The 23,066-nt window shown below is 35.3% G+C and overlaps 1 protein-coding gene across 1 annotated transcript; it reads right to left on the bottom strand.

The window, feature by feature from the left end:
• Positions 1 to 1,992: 1,992 nt before the first annotated feature.
• LOC18439102 (protein CORTICAL MICROTUBULE DISORDERING 2) lies at positions 1,993 to 22,757 on the bottom strand. The gene is made up of 7 exons (XM_006849277.4): positions 22,711 to 22,757; positions 22,443 to 22,620; positions 11,398 to 11,581; positions 10,191 to 10,915; positions 8,587 to 8,856; positions 7,443 to 7,534; positions 1,993 to 3,056 (listed from the first exon to the last, which is right to left on the bottom strand). Exons 1-7 carry the CDS (start codon positions 22,755 to 22,757, stop codon positions 2,471 to 2,473), a joined length of 2,082 nt encoding a protein of 693 aa, XP_006849340.4. The 3' UTR covers positions 1,993 to 2,470.
• Positions 22,758 to 23,066: the final 309 nt, after the last annotated feature.

The raw sequence follows: 23,066 nt of genomic DNA, 5'->3' as shown, positions 1-23,066 counted from the left end.
CCAACGTTGTTGCTAATCATGGAGTTAATTGCATTTGCATCGAAGCACCTAAGGAGATGTGCCTGTATAATTAAAATTATTGGCTGCTTTATGATTTCCAATTTCCAATTTCCAGTTTAGATTTCAGCAAGCTTCGTGGCTCAAGTACAACTAAGTTTATTCAGAAAGTTTCTAAAATTTGCAAGTGCCAAAAAAAAAAAAAAAAGATTTAAGCTGACATACATTTAATGGCTCAAGTGGACAATTTCAAATTTTCAACCCTTACCAAAGATTGGTAGTTTATGAGAAGTTATTTTTGACAGGAGAGTACCAGTCAAAACTGAAGGAACCATCAAAGTTGACAGTTACATTACCCATCAAAATGTCAAATCCAGTTCATCAAAACTAAACTAACTGGCATGAGCTTATTTCAACAACCTACATTGTTTATATACTATGATCAAGTTCCAAAAAACCAGAATCCCATATACGTGCTGCACTTTTCTGAATTCTTGACTATCATAAGTTTAGATTTGAAACCCGTATCACGAATCATGCTTCACAAGATCCAAATTGAAAACTTGAAACTATAAAATCAAGTTTAACTCAGGTGAGGAATGGGCTTAAGGCTAAGTGGTCAGGTTGGTGGATTGCCGCAATATAACGTATTAAGTTTCATTCCCACCACGAGTAGGGACCCCTCCCCACTGAACAACCCAAAAAAAATCAAACACTAGAACTCACATATTTCATGTACCAGGGAACAAAATAGATCAATGGCCCGAAGAAAATATGCAGTGCTAAGTATTTGATATAACTCCACTCAATGATTTAGATGATTGTATTAAGAAATTATAACTTAAAATAAGAATTATTATAAAAAGTAAAGAACCGAGTAAATAAAAGAAAGATTAAAACAAAATTGAAACCCAAATTAACTCTTTGAATGAATCAAAGCTACATAATGTACAGCGAGAAGAATAAATAAGATCCCAATTGTTTGCTTTCATTCACAAAGAATAAAAATTGAATTCCAGTAAAATCTCAAAGAAAAATGCAATAACAATGAATGAAGCAACCAGTAATTAGAAGAAAATTGGCCTACCATAGACATGGGGTTCTCCATGTGCAAAAGTCACATGGGTAGTTTGCTTATCCAAAATCTGCTCTACATGATTTAGAGAGAGAAAAAAAGGAAAAAAAAATAAACAAAGATGAAAGTTTGCTTTACATTGATCATCAATAAAATAATTAGCTGGTAGAGTTTGGAGCAAAAAATAAGCGAGAGAGAGAGTGTGTGTGGGTGTGTGAGAGAGAGGATTTGTAAGGGAAGGTCCTGGGTCCATAAACAGAGGCACTCCACGGGTTTTCGATTGTGTGTGTATGGGTGGGGGGGAGAGAGAGAGAGAGATTTGTTTAGATAGAGAACATTAGAGAAAGAAAGCCTTGGTTTTGGGGTTTTGCGCAGCTGGTTTTCACTTTAGAGAGAGAGAGAGAGATGAATTTAGAGTTTTAGTTGGTTTCTTGCTTTAGACTTTACAGAGAGAGCTAGAGAGAGGAAACCCTAGTTTTGGAGTATAGCACTCACAAACTTGGGAGTACTTGATTCAAAATGGAGACCGTTCGAATCAGTCTCCCGGTTTTCACAAGTTATTTTTGACATGCTCGCAAAATAGTCTCAGCAGTCCATGAAGATCGCACAAGCTAGAATAGAGGGGACTATTTTCCTAGAGCAATGCACATGTAGAACAAATAGGCAGTTAGATGCATGAACTTCTGACTAATTTTCCTTCTCTAGGAACCTGAAGGTGACATTCCGACCAAGACACTATCGTGGTTTGTCCTTGGATGAGGGTGCTCTATGGGCAGTTCCACCTTGAACAAAATCGGAGATGAACCAGTCTTCAAACTCCAAAGGAAGAGAGAAAAATGAAAAAGCATGCAAACTCTCTCAAAGTTGACGTTTATATTATACTTTCACATGTGATCAATTCATCATAACATCTCATCTCAGGAATAATGTTCTTGAATTATCAGTAGGTAAGAATTTATTTTTAAAGGATACACAATAGATACAATTGAGCGTAGTCTCAAATCAATAGTAGGCTCTGAACAACTTTACCAGATTTTGAATTTGCAATAATTCTTATGAAAGAACATTAACAACAAAAATAGAGAAGGGAACAAGCCTTACAGAGCTTCCAGCATATTATTTACAACAAAATAGTTGGGTCAGCAACCAACTTTGTATCTCGGCACCCTCGACTTTATATTAAACAATAAACAATGCGTCCATCTCTCTCTCTCTCCCTTCACACCACCTCACTCTTTGCCTCCGTAACCTCTGGCACTGTCTTTGAGCTTCCCATTGCCATGGATGTGCACTCTACATGGTTCAAAAGAGCCTCATATATCTTCTTTCTCACTCTTCCACATGCCTCTCTCTGTGGTGAGCCATCCTCCTCGAACCCACTCTCATCCAACCAGTCATTCACTCTCTTGAGCTGACACATAACCCGCCATCTGAGCCCCCGAATAGCTTTCGCCTCACTAGATCATCCAAAGTTTTCTCGACAAACCTCAAGAACCAGGTCTTGCATTCCACTCGCAAGTATCTGGCCAAACTAGCAGCCTCTAAAAGGCCAGTCCCCTTGATCCATGCTTGTTCTTTCTCTGACCCTGTTCTCTTGCTTCCATCTTCTGTCTTTGGCTTACAAATAGCAGAGGTGGGTTTATCGCAGCATGGGATTGAGTTTCTTTTCCTCTCAGAGATGGAATCCTTGGCATCGAGAGGAGATTCCTTTAACATTAAGGGTTTAAGAGAGAAATCTGATGCTAGAGCTGCTTTGATCCAAAGTGTTGCCTTCTTCTTTTGCTCTAATAAAATCTCTGTGGTTTCCTTGGAGGAATTTGAGTGAGTTTCTTCATCACCTGAAGGTGGTTCTCTTATACTTCTTTTCACTAGAGCTTGAACGGTAGAGTGGCTGTGAACGAGGTCATCATGGAGGTTCAAGAAGTGTTCAACTGCTGGCTGGGGAGTATCTTCTTTGCCAGAAGATTGGAGATCTGCATACACACTATAAAAAACGAAAAACTAAGTCAGGTTTGTGTTTATCAACATCAGGATAAAGCATCACTAGAGAACAGTTTCAGGTTAATACATAGACAAGCAGATATAACAGTATCATTTTATTGGAAGGCAAAACAATGTAAAGTGTGAAATATCTTAGCACTAGACTTTTTATGTCTTGACAGGGTCTCTAAAACTTTCAGGGCCAGGAGAACTTTATTGCTTTGTTTCTTGTTTCAAGTGCAGTTTTCCAATGAAACAAGGGCAGATCCTTGTTGGCCTGAAAAACATTGACCCCAAGTGGAAAGTGCTGATTATTGAAGGTTACTATTCGGCATCATTAGGTGGGTTGATGGACATTAGACTTGGCCTTGGAGGCTCCAACAAGTTTTTGAAGAAACTTTCAATTATTTGAGTACTTTGAAGGTCCCCTTCACCATTGTTGAGGGAGACCAACAAAGTCACAGATTCTCTGGCTAAGATGGGGCCTTACCATTGTTTTAAAAAACGGACCACCCAGTGCCTAGGCGGTCCAGAAGGCTTGAGCGCATCGCTAGGGCTTAGGCGGCCAAATTAGGTGGGCTGTCCCCGACGCCCACCTAGGCCCCAGGGAACTTGCCTACGTGCCAGGGAACCCGCCTAGGTGGGTGCCTAGCGAAAATGCCCCTCACTGAGTGCATTTTTTTATATTTTTCTTTTCATACAAAAAGGGTAAAATCGTGGGTTTTAAGTTCATTTGAAACCTAAACCCCATTAGAGCCTATTTTATAGAAAGAAAAACCCAAAAAAACTAGTTTTTAGTGATTTCCATAGGATCACAGGGTTTTTCAAAGTTACGAGAAATTGATCCAAGCATCACCCATTGATATTAGATTGATGTTTTATAAAATATATTAGAGGATTTTTTAGAAGATTTTAAGTCCTTAGAAACATCTTGGAGGTGGAAGTTTGGAGATCAAGCAATCAAAGTTAGTGAAATTTTTTTTTTGATTGCTTGTATAAATCTATTACTTAACTATGTGTGGAGTGTAGACTATCAGACTATGGATAATTGGATATGGACTTATGGAGTATGGAGGAGTGTATGCTATGTGGACTTGTGTACTATACATTTGATGTGCCCTAAGTCCCTAACTCTTATGTGTTATACAGTTATAATTATATTGTTAAACTATAGAGACATTTGTCTTTCTACTGGGCTGCCCAAGTTCTGGGCGCCCGCCTAGGTGTTTGGCGGCCGGGGGTTGCCTAAGTGCTAGGCGGCCTGGACCGCCCCCCCAGACTGCCTAGGCGCCGCCTAGCGTTTTCTGAAATACTGGACCTTACAAAACCTCTTTAGAGGTACATACTTTATATAAATAGAGAGCTTACAGCATGGTCATATTTCTATGGTCTTTAAAGAGTCTAAATTTTTTTGATTGAATGTAAAGGGATGGTGCAAAGAGTTTTATAATGATTTTACGATTAAATGAAGTAAATGTCCATGCTCCAAAAGGGGAAAAAAAAACCAAAAAAAAAAATTGGAAAGATTGCAGTTCTTGGAATGTTGCCCTCGGGAGCACACACAGTAATGACAACTCACCCCTCCTCCTTTTCTCCTTCCATGCTCACTAAATCCCTCCTTCCCCCTAGCAACCACAAATGAAGAAAGGGAAAAGGAAAGAGAACAACTTCAATTAGGACTTCATATATTATTATGCAAGTGATTATTTTGAAGGTCTTCCCTGAATGGATTCCACATCCACATATAATTATTTGGTTCACGGAAATTCTGAAAATAGATTGAAGGAACCAAGTAGGAAAGATAAACAGAACGCCCGGTTCCTTTTCATAAACTTGTTTATTTCCATCATGCCTTTAGAATGTTGAGTCTGATACAAAGTCACTCCCAATAGGTATTTATCTCCATATCTAAGTGCAGTTTAGTCATTGTGTAAATTTCTTTAAGTGGGGGTTTAATAAGCCATTGAGTAGAGAGAGAAAGTAATCATGCGAAGTTGAGGTTGAGAATTGTGGGTTTTGGGTAAAATCTAGCTCCTATTTTGCCCTATATTTTGGGTTGTTTTCATTAGATTTCTCCCTTGTATGTGGAGCAATGGGGATGGAAAGTGACAATGAAGGTTGATTTGATGGTTGTTCTATGGTAGTGGATAGGGGGGAATCGGCAGTGCTTTGCCAATTGTAAGACAACTAATGTATTTAGCCAAATCTTGTAATTCTTCCATGATGATGAAATTATATCCTTTCTGGTTGCCTATGGAGGTAACTTGATTTGGGTGAACCATGTACATTTGTGCGTTGGTAGTATTTGGATTTTAGTTTTTAGGGTTGTGTTGTTGTTTTGGAGTTTCCTAGTTTGCTTGTGTTGCTATTACACCAAATACTGTTTTGGTGTGGTTAGATTTATTAAGATCAATTTGCCAGTGCTAGCCAAGTCGATTTTGAGGTATGGAAATTGTTGCAGTGGGGACCTCACTACAAGAAGAGGCAATGGAGCAAGTAATGGTTCCCAACACAGATAAACACACATTTCTCATTTCAGTCAACTTGTCATGCAAATAAAGATAAATGTTATTATTTTTTAGTTTTTTAGTGTTATTATTTTTTTTAGTTTTTCTTTGGGATAGGAAGTGAGTTGGGATATGGGAGGGAAGATTTGGTGCGTGAGTTGTTTTGGGAAGCCTTATCTTTAAACTATAGAAAATCATAGAATAGGTAAGGCTAATCTTCGAAAGTCCAATTTTCATGGACTTAGGAGATTTAGTTAGATATTTAAGGGGCATCACGTGGGAAGGAGACATTTAAGGAGATCTAGATATGGGAAAAAGATAAGAGCTAAAGATTGGAGAAATGAGGAAAATAGGGCATGAGAGTTAGAGAGAGATAAGGGATCATGAAGAGTGGTGTGAGTTAGAGAGATAAGAGAGTTTCTTTTTTCTTTTTATTTATTCATTTATTTTCTCTTGAGGTCTATTTAAAGGGAAAAAGTCCCTCATTGTAAATAAGAGAGATGGGAATTGACTAAAGTTAATCTTATAAATAGATCTTTTTGGGGTGGATTCCCTTGCAGACTTTGAAAGAAGGTATATTCCCTCAAACTTTTATTTTATTTTTATTTTTTTGTTTATTATTATTTCTTCCTGCATCAGTTAGTATCAAAGCAAGTAAGATCCATCAATTAAGATGTCACCGAAACTTGCTCTTACGATCGAGGATATTTGCCGCAACTCATGGATTATATGGGTCAGCAAATTCAAGAGAGCCTGAGCACACAACCTTGGAGGGTATCCGACGCGATATAAGCGCAACCAATCAAGGGATGCAACGGTTGGAGAACAATCTTCATCGTGAAGAGGGTGCTCGCAACCATATTAATCTTGCACCAAAAGTCCCACAACAAACTCAAGGTACTGGTTGTAGACAAGATCCACATCCTATAGAGAGTCTACGAGATCTATTTCATAGATTGCAATTGGAGGAAGAAGAATATGGAGTCGTAGATCTCCATGCAAAAGACAATGTTGATAGCCCAAACATGCAAGAAATTTCTAGAGTCAATTGTGAAGAAAATGATACGTACCACCCTATGAGCTTGAAGGAGAAATCAAGTTGAGACGTATGGTGGGACTGCATCACCAGCTTTTGAGAAGACCTCTAAAAGATTTGAGTTCTATGAGCTCGAGGTCGAGCTTCTCTCAATCCAGAGAGAATGATGTAGATAAAGATTAGTGCTATTATTTTTTAGTTTTTTAGTGTTATTATTTTTTTTAGTTTTTCTTAGGGATAGGAAGTGAGCTGGGATATGGGAGGGAAGATTTAGTGCGTGAAATATTTTGAGAAGCCTTATCGTTAAACTATAGAAAATCATAGGATAGGTAAGGGTAATCTTCGAAAATCCTATTTTCATGGACTTATATTTAGTGTTATATGTTGTTAAAACTAATTTGAGGGGAATATTTGCTACTATAATTATTAATTACCACAAAATAGTTCTATGATTACTCAGATTCCTGTCTGAAATCTGGAAAACCTGCAGCCTCGTTCTTGATCAGAAGCAACAACAGAAAAGAAACATAAATAACACACATTCAGGTAAACCATGGAACAAGTTCTTTTTATGTGTTTTAATTCAAAACTATGGAACTAGTTCAAAACCAATGGGAAATCAATAATTACACTGCATACAGACAGTGGTTGAACAGGTAAAAAGTCGCTGACATCAACAGTTATAAATGTTTCTCATCATGAAATTAGAATGAGTACGTTGAAACCTTGTTCAAATTAAAAATTAGGATTCTTAGTTAAAAATTAATTATACCGATAAGCAGTTACTATATAATTTATTAAACTATGCACTATCAAGAACGTTCACTATACTCATCTGTATATTCACCTCAAGCATTTGATCATTTTCTCTGCAGCAAATGCTTCTTGCAAAGCATCGACAGCTGCAAGTAATGCTATATCTCTCTGCCTCAAAACCTCCTGCAAATCCAAAGGCAACAGGTGTAAGTAGGGCACTGGTTTTTACATCAAACAGAATAACCCCTCCCAAAAAAAAAAAAGGGAAAAGGAAGAAGAGGAGGGGGGGTTGTTGTGCATGAGGAGGAGCGAACTAAAAGAAATGCTAGTGAACAATTGAAAGCACAGCAAACTAGACACTACACACACACACACACACAAAAAAAAAAAAAAAGGGCGGGGGGTTGTGTGGGGTGGAAGAGGAAAGATAAGCCTGATATCAAATATGAAAAAATCAAACAAAGACATGCTAACATGACACTACATCAATAGAAAGGCCAAAGGCAATTTATACAGGTAACAGGTTGCACTTAATTCCACAGCAACGGAAGGGGGAAGCAGTAGTGGTGATAAGAGATGAAGAGGTGCAATGTTTTGTTTCCTTTTTTTCTGTTTCTTTTTTGTGCATGTGCATGGGTCTGTGTGTGTGTGGGACACTACATCAATAGAAGGGCCAAAGGCAATTTATACAGCTTGCATTTAATTCCACAGCAACGGAAGGAGGAAGCAGTAGTCGTGATGAGAGATGCAGAGGTGCAACTTTTTTTTTTTCCTTTTTCTGTTTTTTTTGTGGTGTGTGCAGGTCTGTGTGTGGAGAGAGAGAGAGAGAGAGAGAGAGAGAGAGAGAGAGAGAACTACAGCATTTTAAGTACTCTTGAAAGAAAGACATGAACAGTAATCCTGTATCCTAAACAAGGAATGAATAGTGAACCAGGGAACGATAACCCATGGGAAAGTAGTACTGATTGGAAAAGACAAGGAATGTGGACTCCAAAATCCAAATATAGCAAAACTATTGAAATATAGCTTGCCACATGTAGTTATTGCAGAAGGGTCTCCCTGGATACTCTATGCACTTTGAAATACATACTCTTATATCATAATTTTCTATTAAAAATAGGGAGGCATCAAACAATACTTAAATACATACATTCCCAAGTTTTATCACTCAGAAATACAGACTAACATTACATAGATCTTAAGTGAAAGAAGGGAGGCTTAAAGAATATACATACCTTCCCAAGTTTCACAAGATTCGAAGGGAGAGAAGGCCATGAAATACTGCTTTCTGCACATATTTTGTTGCTAGCAATAACCTTAACAATGTCTAACGGAATACTGGTAAACAAACTTTCAGTGGATGTTTTCTTTGAAACAGTAACCCTCTGATTATTGGAGTTATAAACCACCTTAGTACTTCCCAATCGTTTCTTGACACGCATGCAAATTGAATCAGCATCTTTGGTTGTGAGCTTTTCATTTTCAGCCCATTGACATAGAGGGGCCTGTATATCCATGAGAAAGTATTATGTATGGTGATTGTTTTGTAATACAAAGACAAATATGCGCAATTTATGAATAAGATTTTAAATGCTTACTAGAAGAGTAGTAAAAAACAATTTTGTCTAATGAAGAGAAAGAAGACCATAATCGGATGGCATTAATTAACAATGGATCACATTACTTAACAGTGTGCTTTCAAGAAAGCTCATTGTGTAGCACAGATTATTACAAATAATAAGATTCCAATATGCAAGAAGTTAAGTGTACATCAATCCCAATGCTCAGGGCCTCAGGCAATACCCTTATTTAGTTATTCCCGTATTTCGATAAACTTCTAGTAATTTTCAGGGCAGGCAGGAATACTTCTAGGGATCAAAAAAGGGGGTACAGACTGTACACCCTTCCCCCCTGCATAAACCCCATCGCAGGTTTTCTATTCATCAAGTTAACAATTAAGTTTCTTGGACAGGCTCAAATATCATACAAGCAGGAAATTCTTTTACTAGCGTCAACAAATTTAACCCCCCACTTACCTAAGATAGATTTGAATCTCTCTTATGCCCAGGGCTTATAAATTGTTGGTAGGACAAAGGAATATGGAGAGAATAATCACCTCTATTACTAAACCCAACAAATATGGTTGATACTCACAAATATCAAATACATATGATGTAATGTGTCTCACAAGAATGATAAAGCTTATCCAAGGGCATTCTGTAATTGATATAAAAACCATCTGAAATATCAAAATTGAAGAAGTCCAGTGAACTTCTTTGGAATATTTTAAAAGAAAAGCAATCGTAATTGCGTAGTGGGAGACCGACGTTCCACGAAACGGACTCCTACATTTGAAGAATCCTCGTGGAAGCTGCAAGATGAAACTCATGGCATCCATGCTACCTAAAAACAAAGTCTTTTGACCATTTGTTCCATGGGCTTTCATACTTTGTGGAAGAGAGGGTTTTGGCAAACCCCTCTTTTACAAACAAACATGCCCCAAGTGATTGCATAGGGTAAAGTCTATTCAATTTTGGAATGGTTAACACACTGTCATAAAAAAGGGACTAACACTAACACTGCTTGCTGCCATCTCAAAAACAAAGGGATGGACCCCTGTGCAAGTTGAATCTTCAAGAAGGCATCAGGGCATTTTGATGTCACAGTTTGAAGTAGGAGTCCAGCTCTTGACTTTTAGATGTCTAGACAGGTTCTCATGTGGATTATTCTTTTAATTTATGACGTGTTTATATGCTCTTGTCCTAAGTTTGCCATGATTCAAGAACTGCCAAATACATGAAACCAAATTAAACCAACAAAGACAATCTAATGAACTCACAGAAGAACCACGATAAAGAGGCACCGTCACAGATTTAGGACAAATCTTTCTTTTCGCTTCAAGAATTTCCTCCCATGTTCTCCTCAAACTTTTCTGCCCACACAAACTTACATCTTGAACAACATCTCTGCAACAATCTGCAGATGAACTCCTTTTCCTAATAACATTCTCCTCACAGCCCAACGAATGCAAACTGGTAGGAGATGTAGGTATTGACCGAAAATTCAATGATTTCTTCACTGTTCGAGAACTCGAACCAGTCCTAGATCTGAAAGAACGAGACTTCATGAACATCTTCTTCTTCGAACCCTCATTGATAACCTTACCAGCACTATCTACTCTACAAGAGATTTCATCATTACTCATCTCAACCCCTAACCCTAGGTTCTCATCCTTGTCATCAACTGTCAAATCAGCTGAATTTTCATTTTCACCAGAGTTAGGTATTAAATTTGACAATGGAGGCCCGAAAAACACTAAATTCTGCGGTGCTAAAACATCTTTAGGACCTTGAACACATGGATGCCTTCCAGGTGAAGGCTTAATTCCTTTTAGTAAAGGAACAGGAGCTGCAGATTCCAATCTCTCAACATGAATGAACTGACCTAACCTCAAATTATCACTAAGAATCATATCGGCATTTTCTTTTGGTACAGATACATAAGTGGCATGAGATGCATCAGAAACCTTGAGATAAAAACCCTGATTCGGCCATAGATCAGTTCCTGCAAGAACAGGAACTATGCTTATGACCTGCAACAAAACAGGCCTATTTTCTTCATCATTATTCATGTTCTCTATGAGTTTTACAAGAACACCAGGGTGTAAAGAACCCATTAGAAAAGGCTTCAGCTAATGCAGATATACAAAAGGCGGAAGAAGAAATAATTAAAAAATAAAATCTAATAATTAAAAAATAAAATCTAATCCTGGGACAATTAGTAAGCAATCGAACACCATTTAAACGAAGAATTTTCGCAGTTATACCGCAGGATAACTGGATAACCATAATTCTAGGGTTTTGATCAATACAAAGCTCATTATCACAAACGCTTTCTAGAGTTTCTAAAAGTAGTAAAACATATACATTCACAGTCATAAGCATTACAATGACCAGGCTTCCTGGATTTGGCATGGATCTAGGGTTTCTTGCAGCGCTGTGAGGTCATAAACTGAGACTTAGGGTTTCCAAAGATGGAAAAATTACCTGCTTTTCTAAGAACTTGAAGCGTAAGATCTCTTTGTTTTTTCAATGAACAGGCTGTGAAGGTCCGCGATGACCTGGTAAGAATGGACCTCCGGTTCTCGTTGCGATTTATAATCGATAATGGATTTCCTAACTTAGCGGTTTGTATAGAGCCGAGGCGCCAAACAATCAAATTAGCGCCTACCTTCAAATAGAGTCCAAATATGTGGTTTTAATATTCGAAATTTCTAACCAGCCTTAAAATATATTTTCATTTTTAATTGTAAAATTTAAAGATTTAAAAATAGTTTAGATCAAACATATTTATGAAAACTTAAATAAATAAAAAATTAACCGTCTAACAATACGTTAGAAGGTGTATTATTTTCAAAACTTGAAATTAATGTTTTTATCAAATTCATACATTTTGACGTCGAAATGATCAATTTGAAGACAGTTAAACATCAGAACAACTTTTTCTAGCTAAATTTTTTAAGTAGGCTCTAATCTGATTGTTTAGAGCCTAGGCTCTATATAAACCTCTCCTAACTATCATTTTCCAGAGACGTTATCACATTTTACCGCTTTCGCTTCAATTGAAAACGGGTAATTTATCAATATTTACCTAATAAGGGATTAATGTTTTATCTTTTTTCAATTTAAACTCCAACTCTCACAACAAATCCTCATCCAAAAAGCACTTCAAACATAATAAATCTCTATAATGGCTCTAAAATCAATTTTCAATATCAACTATAATTTAAAGCTTAAAAGATGGTGCACATTAAGCGAGACTTGATGACTTGTCTATTTGGTCAAAAAGGAAAAAAGTAGTACACATCTTGCAGATCCATGAACACTTATTTTTAGGGTGAAATAGATGGTTTAGATAACGTGTTACAATATACATTATTTTTAGGGTATGAAATCCTAATTTTTTTTAGCAACTATAATGGTCAAGGCTGATATGATTAATTTGAATATCTTCCGACACCAAGATGTTAATTTTTCATAGTTTTGAGGTGAGGCTTTGCTTATTTTGACAATGTTGCAGCCTTATCGAATCATTTTTCAGTTTGAAAAGCCCATCAAACAACATGTAATTAGGATACACTAGCTGATGTAATTTTGGAGAGGCAATGGACAAGATGCCCCGGCCATAAAAAAACTAGGATTTGGGCAACAACATGTGGCCCAAGGGCCAAGCATGGGCCAGGGCAAGGTAGGCATGGCTCGACTCTTATCTTTTCATATTTCTTTCAATGTTTTCCTTTAATTTTACCTGCTTTAGGGCAAAGCTTGGGCTGGCCCTCAGGAGAACATGGCCAGGCTAGGGCCAAGGCTGCCCTAGCCCAAGCACGGCCATTGCCAGCCCCACTGATAATGGAAATTGTTAAAATGATAAATAGTGGATAAAGTTGGTATATTTTGATAAAGTTTTTGTTGAAAATTTGAATCATCATGTGGAACTAATAAATTTCTCCCAATATTTCAGTCTAGACTTAGAAATAATGTGCAAGACCAAAAACTTTTGCAAAATATTTCGGTTGAACTTATGGTTCTAAACCATGTTAAAATAATTGGATCGGCAGGTTGAATCGGTCACCCATTGATTGGGATTCGAACAATTTGGCCAATATTTTTTCAAAAAAAAAATGCAAATAAAAAGTTCAAATAAAAAAGTATCATCCTCAAAACATTTTAAAATATTTTCATTACATTGAAGCATTATTTAATATGATTATGTTTATTTGGTCTGAGCCCCAATTTAATGAGGCAATCAAATCAGCTGCCCATCTGTTTCGAGTTAATCGGGAAAGTTGATCAATCTGAGCTGATTTTTTTAAAAAACATGGGCTTTAAACTTAGGGGCATTGTATAAAAACCCGGCTCAGTGTCCCAAACTGTCCAAGTCCAGTCAACTGACTCTCAGTCTACTCGATTGAATTAACCAATATTAAAAAACAAGAAAATAGAGAAGGGAGAAAAATGACCTAGAATACATAAAGGAGAAAGTTTATATAGAGTTGAGGCTCTAAACAATCAAATTAAAGCCCACATCAGAAATTTCACTACAAGAGGTTATTTTGATGCCCAAATATCCTCAAATTGATCATCTCGACATCAAGATGCATGGACATGAGAAAAAAATTGGATTTCAAGTTTTGAAAATAGTGCATCTTGTAACATATTTTTGGACAGTAAATTTTCAAGATTTTCAAGTTTCCATAAATCTACTAGTTTTGAAGCTTTAAAATTTATAATTAAAGATGAAAATATATTTTAAGGCAATCACAAATATTTTTAGTATTGAAACCACATTTCTCAACACTATTTGAAGGTGGGTTCTAATTTGATTGTTTTGAGCCTCGACGCTATACAAACTGCACCCATACATAAAAACACTGGGTTAAGTCACATCAGCTCCTAAAAATACTCTTACCTAGTATTTGCCCTATAATCATATGTATATTTTGCTCCATAGGGAGCATAAATTCTTTTTTAGATACTTCATGCATCCCAGACAGCCCATAAGTCTTTATAAAACAACTTCTCTAAAGCCTTCATCTAATATTATCTTTTCTTTTCTAAACTGGATGGCCTACACTTAATCATTTTCTCACTTCTTAAAGGAATAAGTTTATATAAGTTTGCAACCATTAAAATGTAGAATTAAAGATGCACATCAATGAAAAGGTTATTTTAATATGACATTGAGATGTATGAATGTGTTAAAAAAAAAAAAAATTTTGAGTCTTAGAAATAGTGTATCTTACAACACATTATTATCTAGACCGTTCATTTTCAAGATTTTCATATGTTTATAGATCTACTTAATTTTAACCATTTTTGGCATTTGAAATTTTATAATTAAAGATAAAAATAAATTTTTAGATAATTCTAATAATTTTTTACACCAAAATTACATGGTATAAAAAAAATTTGGCGACGCACTTTAATTGGATTGTTTAAAGTTACAACATTATACAAACCACATCCTCTTTAAAAGTGGCTTTCTCCTACGCCACAGGGCAAAGAGGATGTGTCCACCGAATTTGATGCAAAATAAATACGCCTAATTCCTCATAAATGAGGTGGATACTGTTTTCGTGTGCCCATGGATCAAATGTTTTCACCTTTTTAAGGGGAAATTATAGATACTCCCTAGATTTTTAGGCACGTCCCCCAATATTTTCAATACCATATTATTAACCCAATACTATTTAGGGTAATTATCACTAATATATCTGTATTTTAATAAAATCAGAAAAAAAAACTTTCAACTTTTTAAAACTTCTCCTACATCTTTTTTTCCAATTTTTAGCTTTTTTTGGATAAAAATACTTTTCACGGTAATCTTTTTACTGTAAACAACAATACGATAATTTAAATACCGTAATGTGTAGAAAAGTCCATATGGTAATTTATATACCGTAATTCTAAAAATATTTTATACGGTAATTTAAATACTGTAAAAAATATTACAGAACTTTAATTACTGCAATATATAAATATATTCTTTACTATATAATTACTATAATAGTTGAAAAACTTCAAATGGAAACTCATATAATAGTTGAAAAGCTTCAAATTGAAACTAATATCAAAGCTATCCTCTCTTCCCGCGTTATGTGAACTTGCTTTAAAAGCACTGTAATCATTGACATTTTCGAGCTCCTGCATTCCTCAATAGAACGAGCTTAAAGCACCCTCATCCAAAACCATTATCCTTTTGCTAGCTCTCAAATTCAAAACCAGAGTAATAAAAACGAGGTACCCAATACCCCAAACCATCTACACGCACAAAATCTAGTGAGAAAACCACCCTACTGCATAGGAGTGCATAAGTTGAGAAAACCCCCCAATAAATAGGGGTTTAGTTGCAGTGGCTGGAGGGAAGCTTATAAGGTGGGTTAGAGCTACGGCTTTCGAGGCAGTGTTGAGGCAAGAGATGGGATGGTTCGGTGAGGTTGGGAATACGAGTGCAGAAGTTGGGTCGAGGCTTGCAGCAGGTGTGCGGGCTTTCGTGGGTGACATCCTCGACTAATTGTACAAAATTCGGCAACTGCAGTTGTCGGCAACTCCGACAACTGCAGTTGCTGGGATAGTAATAGCCTTTGAGGCCAATTGGCAGCTGATACTGATTTTCAACAATTGATGCCCAAATTGGGGGAGAACTCTTCTCATCATCTCTGTTTTTACCTTTGTTGGGAAAAAAAATCTTTTAACTAAACAGGTGAAAATTGTATACCCCGTAAATAAATCTGCTTCTCCCCATATCATCTCTTTCCCCAACAAACCCCCTACCCCTCTTTCAATTCCCCTCAGACTCTCAATCATCTCTAGTCTAGGGTTTTTTTTTGTGACATGTTAACTATCTCTCCTTGGAATTTTGAAGATATCTTTTCCAAGGCAACCAGATAAGCTCCTCAGGCATTTTTTTTTTTTTTTTTGGAGGTAAAGGATAACTTGGGGGGATTTGAACAATGATAGTTTGAGTTCTTTTGTTTATCTTGATTTCAAATGAACCACCCCTATTGATTGAGAAAACTAGTTACAATACTTTCAAGGCAAGTTCACACGAGGAGAAAGGTAATTTTGATATTTGTTTCGGTTTGAAGTTTTTCAACCATTAAGATAATAAAAATGACTTCAAGAATATATTTATATATTACAATAATTAATATTATTTACGGTAGTTAAATTACCGTATAAAATATCCTAAGAATTGCGGTATATAAATTACCGTATGGACTTTTCTATACATTACGGTATTTAAATTGCCGTAATGTTCTTTACGGTAAAAAGACTACCGTGAATGATATTTTTGTTAAAAAGAAACCGGCGAGGTTTTGAAAAGTTGAGGTTTTTTTTTTTGATTTTATTAAAATATAGGTATATTAACGATAATACCTTACTATTTATTCTTGTATCACTCCCCAATATAAAAAAAAAGTTAATTTTTTGGACTACAATGCCCCCATTTTAACCCAAATTGCTCACCCAAAATGTGTCAGTCTAGCACAAAAATATGTTTGACCTGCACAAAATGTGTCGGACAGGCTTCTAACAAAATGCACCAATTTGATATTAAAATTATGCCTGTTCGGCACAAAATGCATCGGTTTGGTTCATGTTGAAATTGTGCCAAACTGGTTTCCATATTCAAATTTTGTGTTGGAATTGTTTCTATATTTAAATTGTGTCCATCTAACTAATTTTGTGTTGGGCTGGCTTAGAGAGAAAAAGTGAAAACGTGATAAGAAAAAGAGAAATGTGGGTTAAAATAAGGACATTTTCATCGTTGAAAAAAATCTTATTTTTGACTTTGAGGGGGTTGAAAAATAAATAGATTTGGGGAGGGGTGGTTGAAAAATAAATAGATTCGGGGTTAGAGGTGTGACTTACAAAATATTTATTGTGGCTGGCGGGATGGAATTTTTCCTACTTTTTATGAGCAAAATTTGCCCTTGGATGGATCAAATATTAAAAGTTGGTGAAAGAAGAAAAACTAGGATTATCTTTTTTCTTTTTTCTTTTTTGAATGTTAAAAACTAGGACTATCTTCCACGACCATATATGATTTAAGCGAATCTTCTGCCCGTGAAATTATCACTGTGCCATAGATCCATTGGACGGTGATGGTTGGACAGTTAATCATACACTTCGTATATTTAAAGGACACGGTTTCTATGGGGCCGGAAAGTTTATATAAGGTTGCAACCTTAAAATGTAGAATTGCGGATGCACCTCGAAAATCCATCAGAAATTGTTTTAATATTAAAAAACCCCCTAATTGATCATCTCGACGTCAAGATATATGAGTATACAAAAAAGAAAGGATTTTGAAATCCATAAATGATGCATCTTACGACACATTATCTAGACTGTCCATTTTCAAGATTTTCATATGTTTATAGATCTACTTGATTTTGATCATTTTTGGAGTTTAAAAGTTTATAATTAAATATGAAAATAAATTTTGCGATAATCTTAACAATATTTTAACATCAAAATTATATGCTATGATAAAATTTGGAGGTGAGCCTTAAATGGATTGTTTAAGGTGATCCTTAAAATTTGGCAACAATATATATTTTAAATATAATTTAATCCTAATTTTTAGAGAATATATGCTCTTTAACATTGATATCATGAATATGATTTATTTTTTTTGAAAACTCGAAAAAATAATCATATTAAAAAAATATTTGGACCGTTAGTTACACTTGTGTTTAGATGGACTACCTATTTGCATCCATCTTTAAGATGGATGCTTTATACCTCTGGACCGCATATTGTAAAAATGCGGTCCAGGCTGCATGAAACAATTATGTTTGGCACATGTTAAAATATTTAAAATATTTTCATTGAAATATTTTTCCCCATGTATTAGGTGTGAGAGTTATTTTTCACACCAATTGGCTGTCAATTGGTCTAAAAAATGTGCTAAGACCAACTAGAATGAAAAAACTCTCATACCTAATCATATAATAGAGTTATCTCATATGAAAATACTTTTATAAGAACATACCAAACGTGCTTAGGAACCCTTCTCCAATTGCCATCATCCAACACATTGATGGCATGAATATTATTGGTTGTTTGAGTCAATGAATGCAATATCGGGTGGTTCAAATCTCATCTGGCTGGTTAGAGTGGCCGGTTCCAATTTTGGTCAGTTTGAGTGATTTGGACGGGTATTTAAAGAAGAATTCAAAAGAATATATCGAATTCCAAGAAATAAGAGATTTATTTGTGATGTGTTTTCAATTTTTTTTTATCATTTTGACAAATGTTAGAAAGTGTTTTGGCCATAAATACTTACTTTTACATTTTTCCCTTTTTTTTTAAAAAATAAAAAATAACCCTGGGCACAAATCGATTTTTTAAAATCCAAATTTTTCATTAATTTTCAACTTCATTTGGATGTGTTTCGTTTAATTATGCTTTAAATATATCATTTTTTTTTAGATTTTTTGTATTTTTTAAAATTTTTTTTACAAGCCGGTGCTTGATAAGGCCAATCTAACCGGCAGATTTACCGGTTACTCAGAACCAGCCCTTGGATGGTTTCCAAGGCCAGTCTGATTTTTCGAACACTGGTTTGAGCATTCCCCAAGTCATTAGGCCACGTCGTATTACGTGAACGCTTACCGATAAAAATTTTCTTGTCACAACCTATGTTACATAGAAATAGACATGCAGATCTATGGAAAATGGTTTGATAGGGCTGCATCCCTATCAAAATAAGTAAAGCCTCACCTCATATACTCATCAAAAATTGCAATTAAAGCATTAGAAAACCTTGATATTGATCATCTTAGCTTGAACATTATGTGTGAAAAAAAAAAGGACTTTAAACTCTAAAAATAATGTATATTGTAACAAATTATCTAGACCGGTCATTTCGCCCTAAAAGTAAGTGTTCATAGATCCGCAAGATCTATTTCATTGTTGGAGTTTCGAATTCCATTGTTGGTGTCGGAAATTGATTTTAAGCCATCATGGATATTTTTTTGCCAAAAGTGCTTTCCGGATAAAGATTTGAGGTGAGGCTTTATTTTGTTTTCATAGAGCTTAGGCCTTATAGAAACCTCTGTTGGATTTTGGTTGGGTGAAATGGAGGTAGAAAATGGAACAATTTGCAAAATTAGACTTTGAACTCTTCTTGTTTTCGGGCACACATGAGTGTTATCTCAAGACGATTTTTGCTCCCCTTTGATAGATTATGTGCATAAAAATGACAATTCGTCCTCGGGATATGGGAAAACAGAGAGGTCTTATAACAATATTCTTAAGCTCCATGCACCCGAGCTTGGAATCCACACAATAGATACTAGAGTCTTGTTGTATCAGAGAGAGAAAGAGAGAAAAATTAGTTGATAGAGAGAGTTAGCCCACTGGTTTGCTTGCTAAAGTTGTAAAGAATGGTCTATTGAGATAGGCTAAAAATTGTCCTAAGTGTCCAGTATCATATGGGTAGGAGGGCCCTTGTTATAGAGCACTAAGGGGCTGCCTTTTTAGTGTTATGGTGGTTACATGTACCACCCAACATCTACAAGTTAAATGTGATTACATGCACCCCAACAACTACAAGTTACATAAGTTAGATGCATTACATGTACGTGATGGCTGGTGTTACAAGACTCCATCTCATCAACAGCTAGATGACCGTTGGATGTCCCACACGCATCAATGGCTAGATGACTGTTGGATCCCCCTACGAGCTGAGCTCACAAAAATATAATGAGTCACGAGCCCGACCCCCACATGTGCGATGGGCGCTTCATGCGTCGATGTGAGCGTACGAAATGTAAAGTGCGCCATCAAGAGCCCTTGCGCCCATGCCCATGCCCTCGCTCTCGCTCATGCATGTGCGTGTCGCATGCTTTGTGTGCTCTGCACATGCGCCTTCTCTCTCATTTATATGTAAAAGTATATTGCATGGAAATACGTGCTCTTAAATACAGCTCAACAAACTCTCTCATCTTCAATGTGGGACTAAACTCACATCTTTCCCTGTCTACAAAGAATTTTAGAAAAGAACAATAAAACAACAGTGGTTGTTTTGAAATACTCTTAGGCATTTTTTAAACAAAAAATACAAATAATTTCCTCTATTATTTTAAAATAACAAAATAAAACATATGAAACATATTCTTTACATACCATGGAAGTATCTTTCGATTTGAACTTTCACTTAGAGTGTACACTACAAAGTCTATCAAGTACTGTGGTAGCATATAACTTTGAACTAAGTTGCTTATCTGACAGGCCGGTAGTATAACTCATAAACAATATTCAACTCTGGTGCCTTTTTAGCTGCCAGCACATTCAGGGCCTTATTCTTATATCCCGATTTCATAAGTGCTCTAGAGACGAGTTCATCTCATAGGAAGCGGCCTCACTTCTACACTTATTTAGGTATGTCTATCAAGAGTTCCCATGTATATAAAACACTCTGATTTATATATGTAGTCCATATACAATATTAAGAGCATAGTTCATCCTACCAGCATACAGGTCATCACTAGACTTATCCATCATATGGATTTTCTTAGAATGAGTGCTTTTTATATTTTTTCGTCTAGAGACCGAACTAACCACATATACAATTTGTTTTTACCACATTGAACTTAGAGTTTTGAGGTTACAAAAGACTAAGTTGGGTTCCCACTATAGATGATTACTCAATGGACTCTAGCCCTATTCTTTTTGACATCTTACTAATGTCATCCCTTGCAAGGCCTTTAATCAAAGAATCAACCAAATTTTCTTTTGGTCTTACATATTCTCACTATTTTGATACCAAGTATCACATCAGCCTCTCCTAAGTCCTTCATATCAAAGTTAGATGGAATGAACTTTTTAGTTTCTTCCACAATTTTTAGATTAGAGCCAAAGATAAACATGCCATGCACATATAAATAAATAATGACTCATAAAGAATTTATTTTCTTACTATACACATATTTATCACCCTCATTTCTCTTAAAACCATTTGACATCAACACATTGTCAACTTCCTTATGCTATTGTTGAGGTGTTTGTTTTAGTCTATAAAATGATTTAACCAATTTACAAACTTTATTATCATGACCTGGCATTACAAACCCTTCGGGTTTTTTCATATATATTTCTTCATCCAAGTCACCATTTAAGAAATCAGTTTTACATCCATTTGATGTATGACTAGATGATTAGTAGAGGCTCTTACTAAGAGCAATCTAATGTTAGCAATTCTTGTCATATGTGCATATGTATCAAAATAATCAATGATTTCTTTTTGTTTAAAACCTTTAGCAACTAATCTTGCTTTATATTTATTAATAGAACCATCAGAATTTATTTTTCTTTTAAAAATCCATTTACAACCAATGGATTTAGAACTTAGTGGAAGATCAACTAATTTCCAAATTTTATTAGCTATTATGGAATCCATGTCATTATTTATAGCTCCTCCCCAAATAATTGCATCTTGAGATGCCAAAGCTTCATATAGAAATGTAGGATCTTCCTCCACATTTGAGACTTTAAGTAATGAATTCAAAATTTTATTTTGATTAGCCTCAACAAGATAAATATAAAAGTCAGGTGCAACAGTGTAAGATGGATCTCCTCTAGTTCTCTTATTTCTCATTGGTTGTATTATTTCATTATCATTATTTTCTACATGTTCTTCATCAACATTATGATCGTTTTCATTCACTTCACTTTTACAAGTGAGTTTTTCAAAAAATTCAGCATATTTGGATTCCAAAAGTGTGTTAGAAATTAGATCAAAAAATCTGTAAGCTTTACTATTATGAGAATATCCCACAAAAACACATTTAGATGTTCTAAGACCCAATTTATTTCTTTTAGGATTTGGAAGTCTAACATATGCAAGACAACCCCATACTTTAAAAAATTCAAAGATGGTTTTTTATCAAACCAAAGTTCATAAGGGGTCTTATCACTCCTTTTATATAGAGTTCTATTCAAAATAAAGCATGCAATTAATAAAACTTCACTCCACAAATTCAATGGAAAGGAAGAAGTAATAAGCACTGCATTAATCATTTCAACTATAGTTCAATTTTTCTTTCCATTAGTCCATTTTGTTGAGGGATATAAGGAGCAGTCACTCGATGAATAGTGCCATTATTTTCACAAAATTCATTAAAGTTATTTGATAAATATTCTCCTCCTCTATCACTTCTAATAATTTTGATCTTCTTACAGAGTTGATTTTCAACTTCCGTTTTGAAAACTTTACAATTTTTAAAGCCCTCATCTTTATGTCTAAGCAAATAAATATAAGAAAATCTAGAAAAAAACATCAATAAAGGTAATAGAATATCTTTTACTACCTCTAGTAAGAACATTATTTAAATCACATCCATCACTATGTATAAGTCCTAGCAATTGACTACTTTTTTCAATTGAAGGAAATGGTTTTCTAGTTATTTTAGCTTGTACACATACTTCACATTTTTATTTAGTTAATTCATCACAATTAGAAATTAATCCTAATTTAACCAAAGATTTAATAGAAGCATAATTAACGTGTCCTTATCTACCATGCCATATATTATAAGAGTAACAATATAAGCAGAAGACATATTCATTTCATTAGCAAGATCAAACTTGAACATCCCATCACATGAGTACCCCTTGCCAACAAATACACCATTTTTGGTCAATATGAGTTTGTCAGTCCCAATGACCATTTTAAAGCCCTTTTGTTCAAGATACATCCTGAAACAAGGTTTTTTCTCATGTCCGGTACATAATACACATTTTCTAAGGTGAGTACCTTGCCCGAACTAAACTTTAGTTCCACCGTACCTTTTCAACTTTAGTTCCACCGTACCCTTTCGAAGCATATTTGCCATAGCTTGGGTTCTAAGTTGAACAAATTACTGTCACCCACTGGTTCAAAAGTCTTAAACATGCATCAATTATTAGACGCATGGTAGCGCAACTCACTATCTATTGTCTTTATCGATCATATTTACTTCGGTGACCATTGCTACAAATTTTTCTTAAGTTCACTTGGCCTTTTGAGCCATTTATGGTGTCGGCATTCTCTTGAAAAGTGTTTCGATTTTCCGTATACATAACAAGTGACTTTCTTTTTATTACTGCTGACAATCGATTTTTGGTCCTTATAAATTTTATTATGGACCTTAGAAAAGAAAGGC

Source organism: Amborella trichopoda, chromosome 12 (genome assembly GCF_054954075.1).
Source record: "Amborella trichopoda isolate Santa Cruz 75 chromosome 12, AtrichopodaSantaCruz75HAP2 v2.0, whole genome shotgun sequence".
NCBI lineage: Eukaryota > Viridiplantae > Streptophyta > Magnoliopsida > Amborellales > Amborellaceae > Amborella > Amborella trichopoda.
The sequence above is the reverse complement of the archived record's forward strand: the minus strand, read 5'-3'. Positions and strand labels throughout refer to the sequence as shown.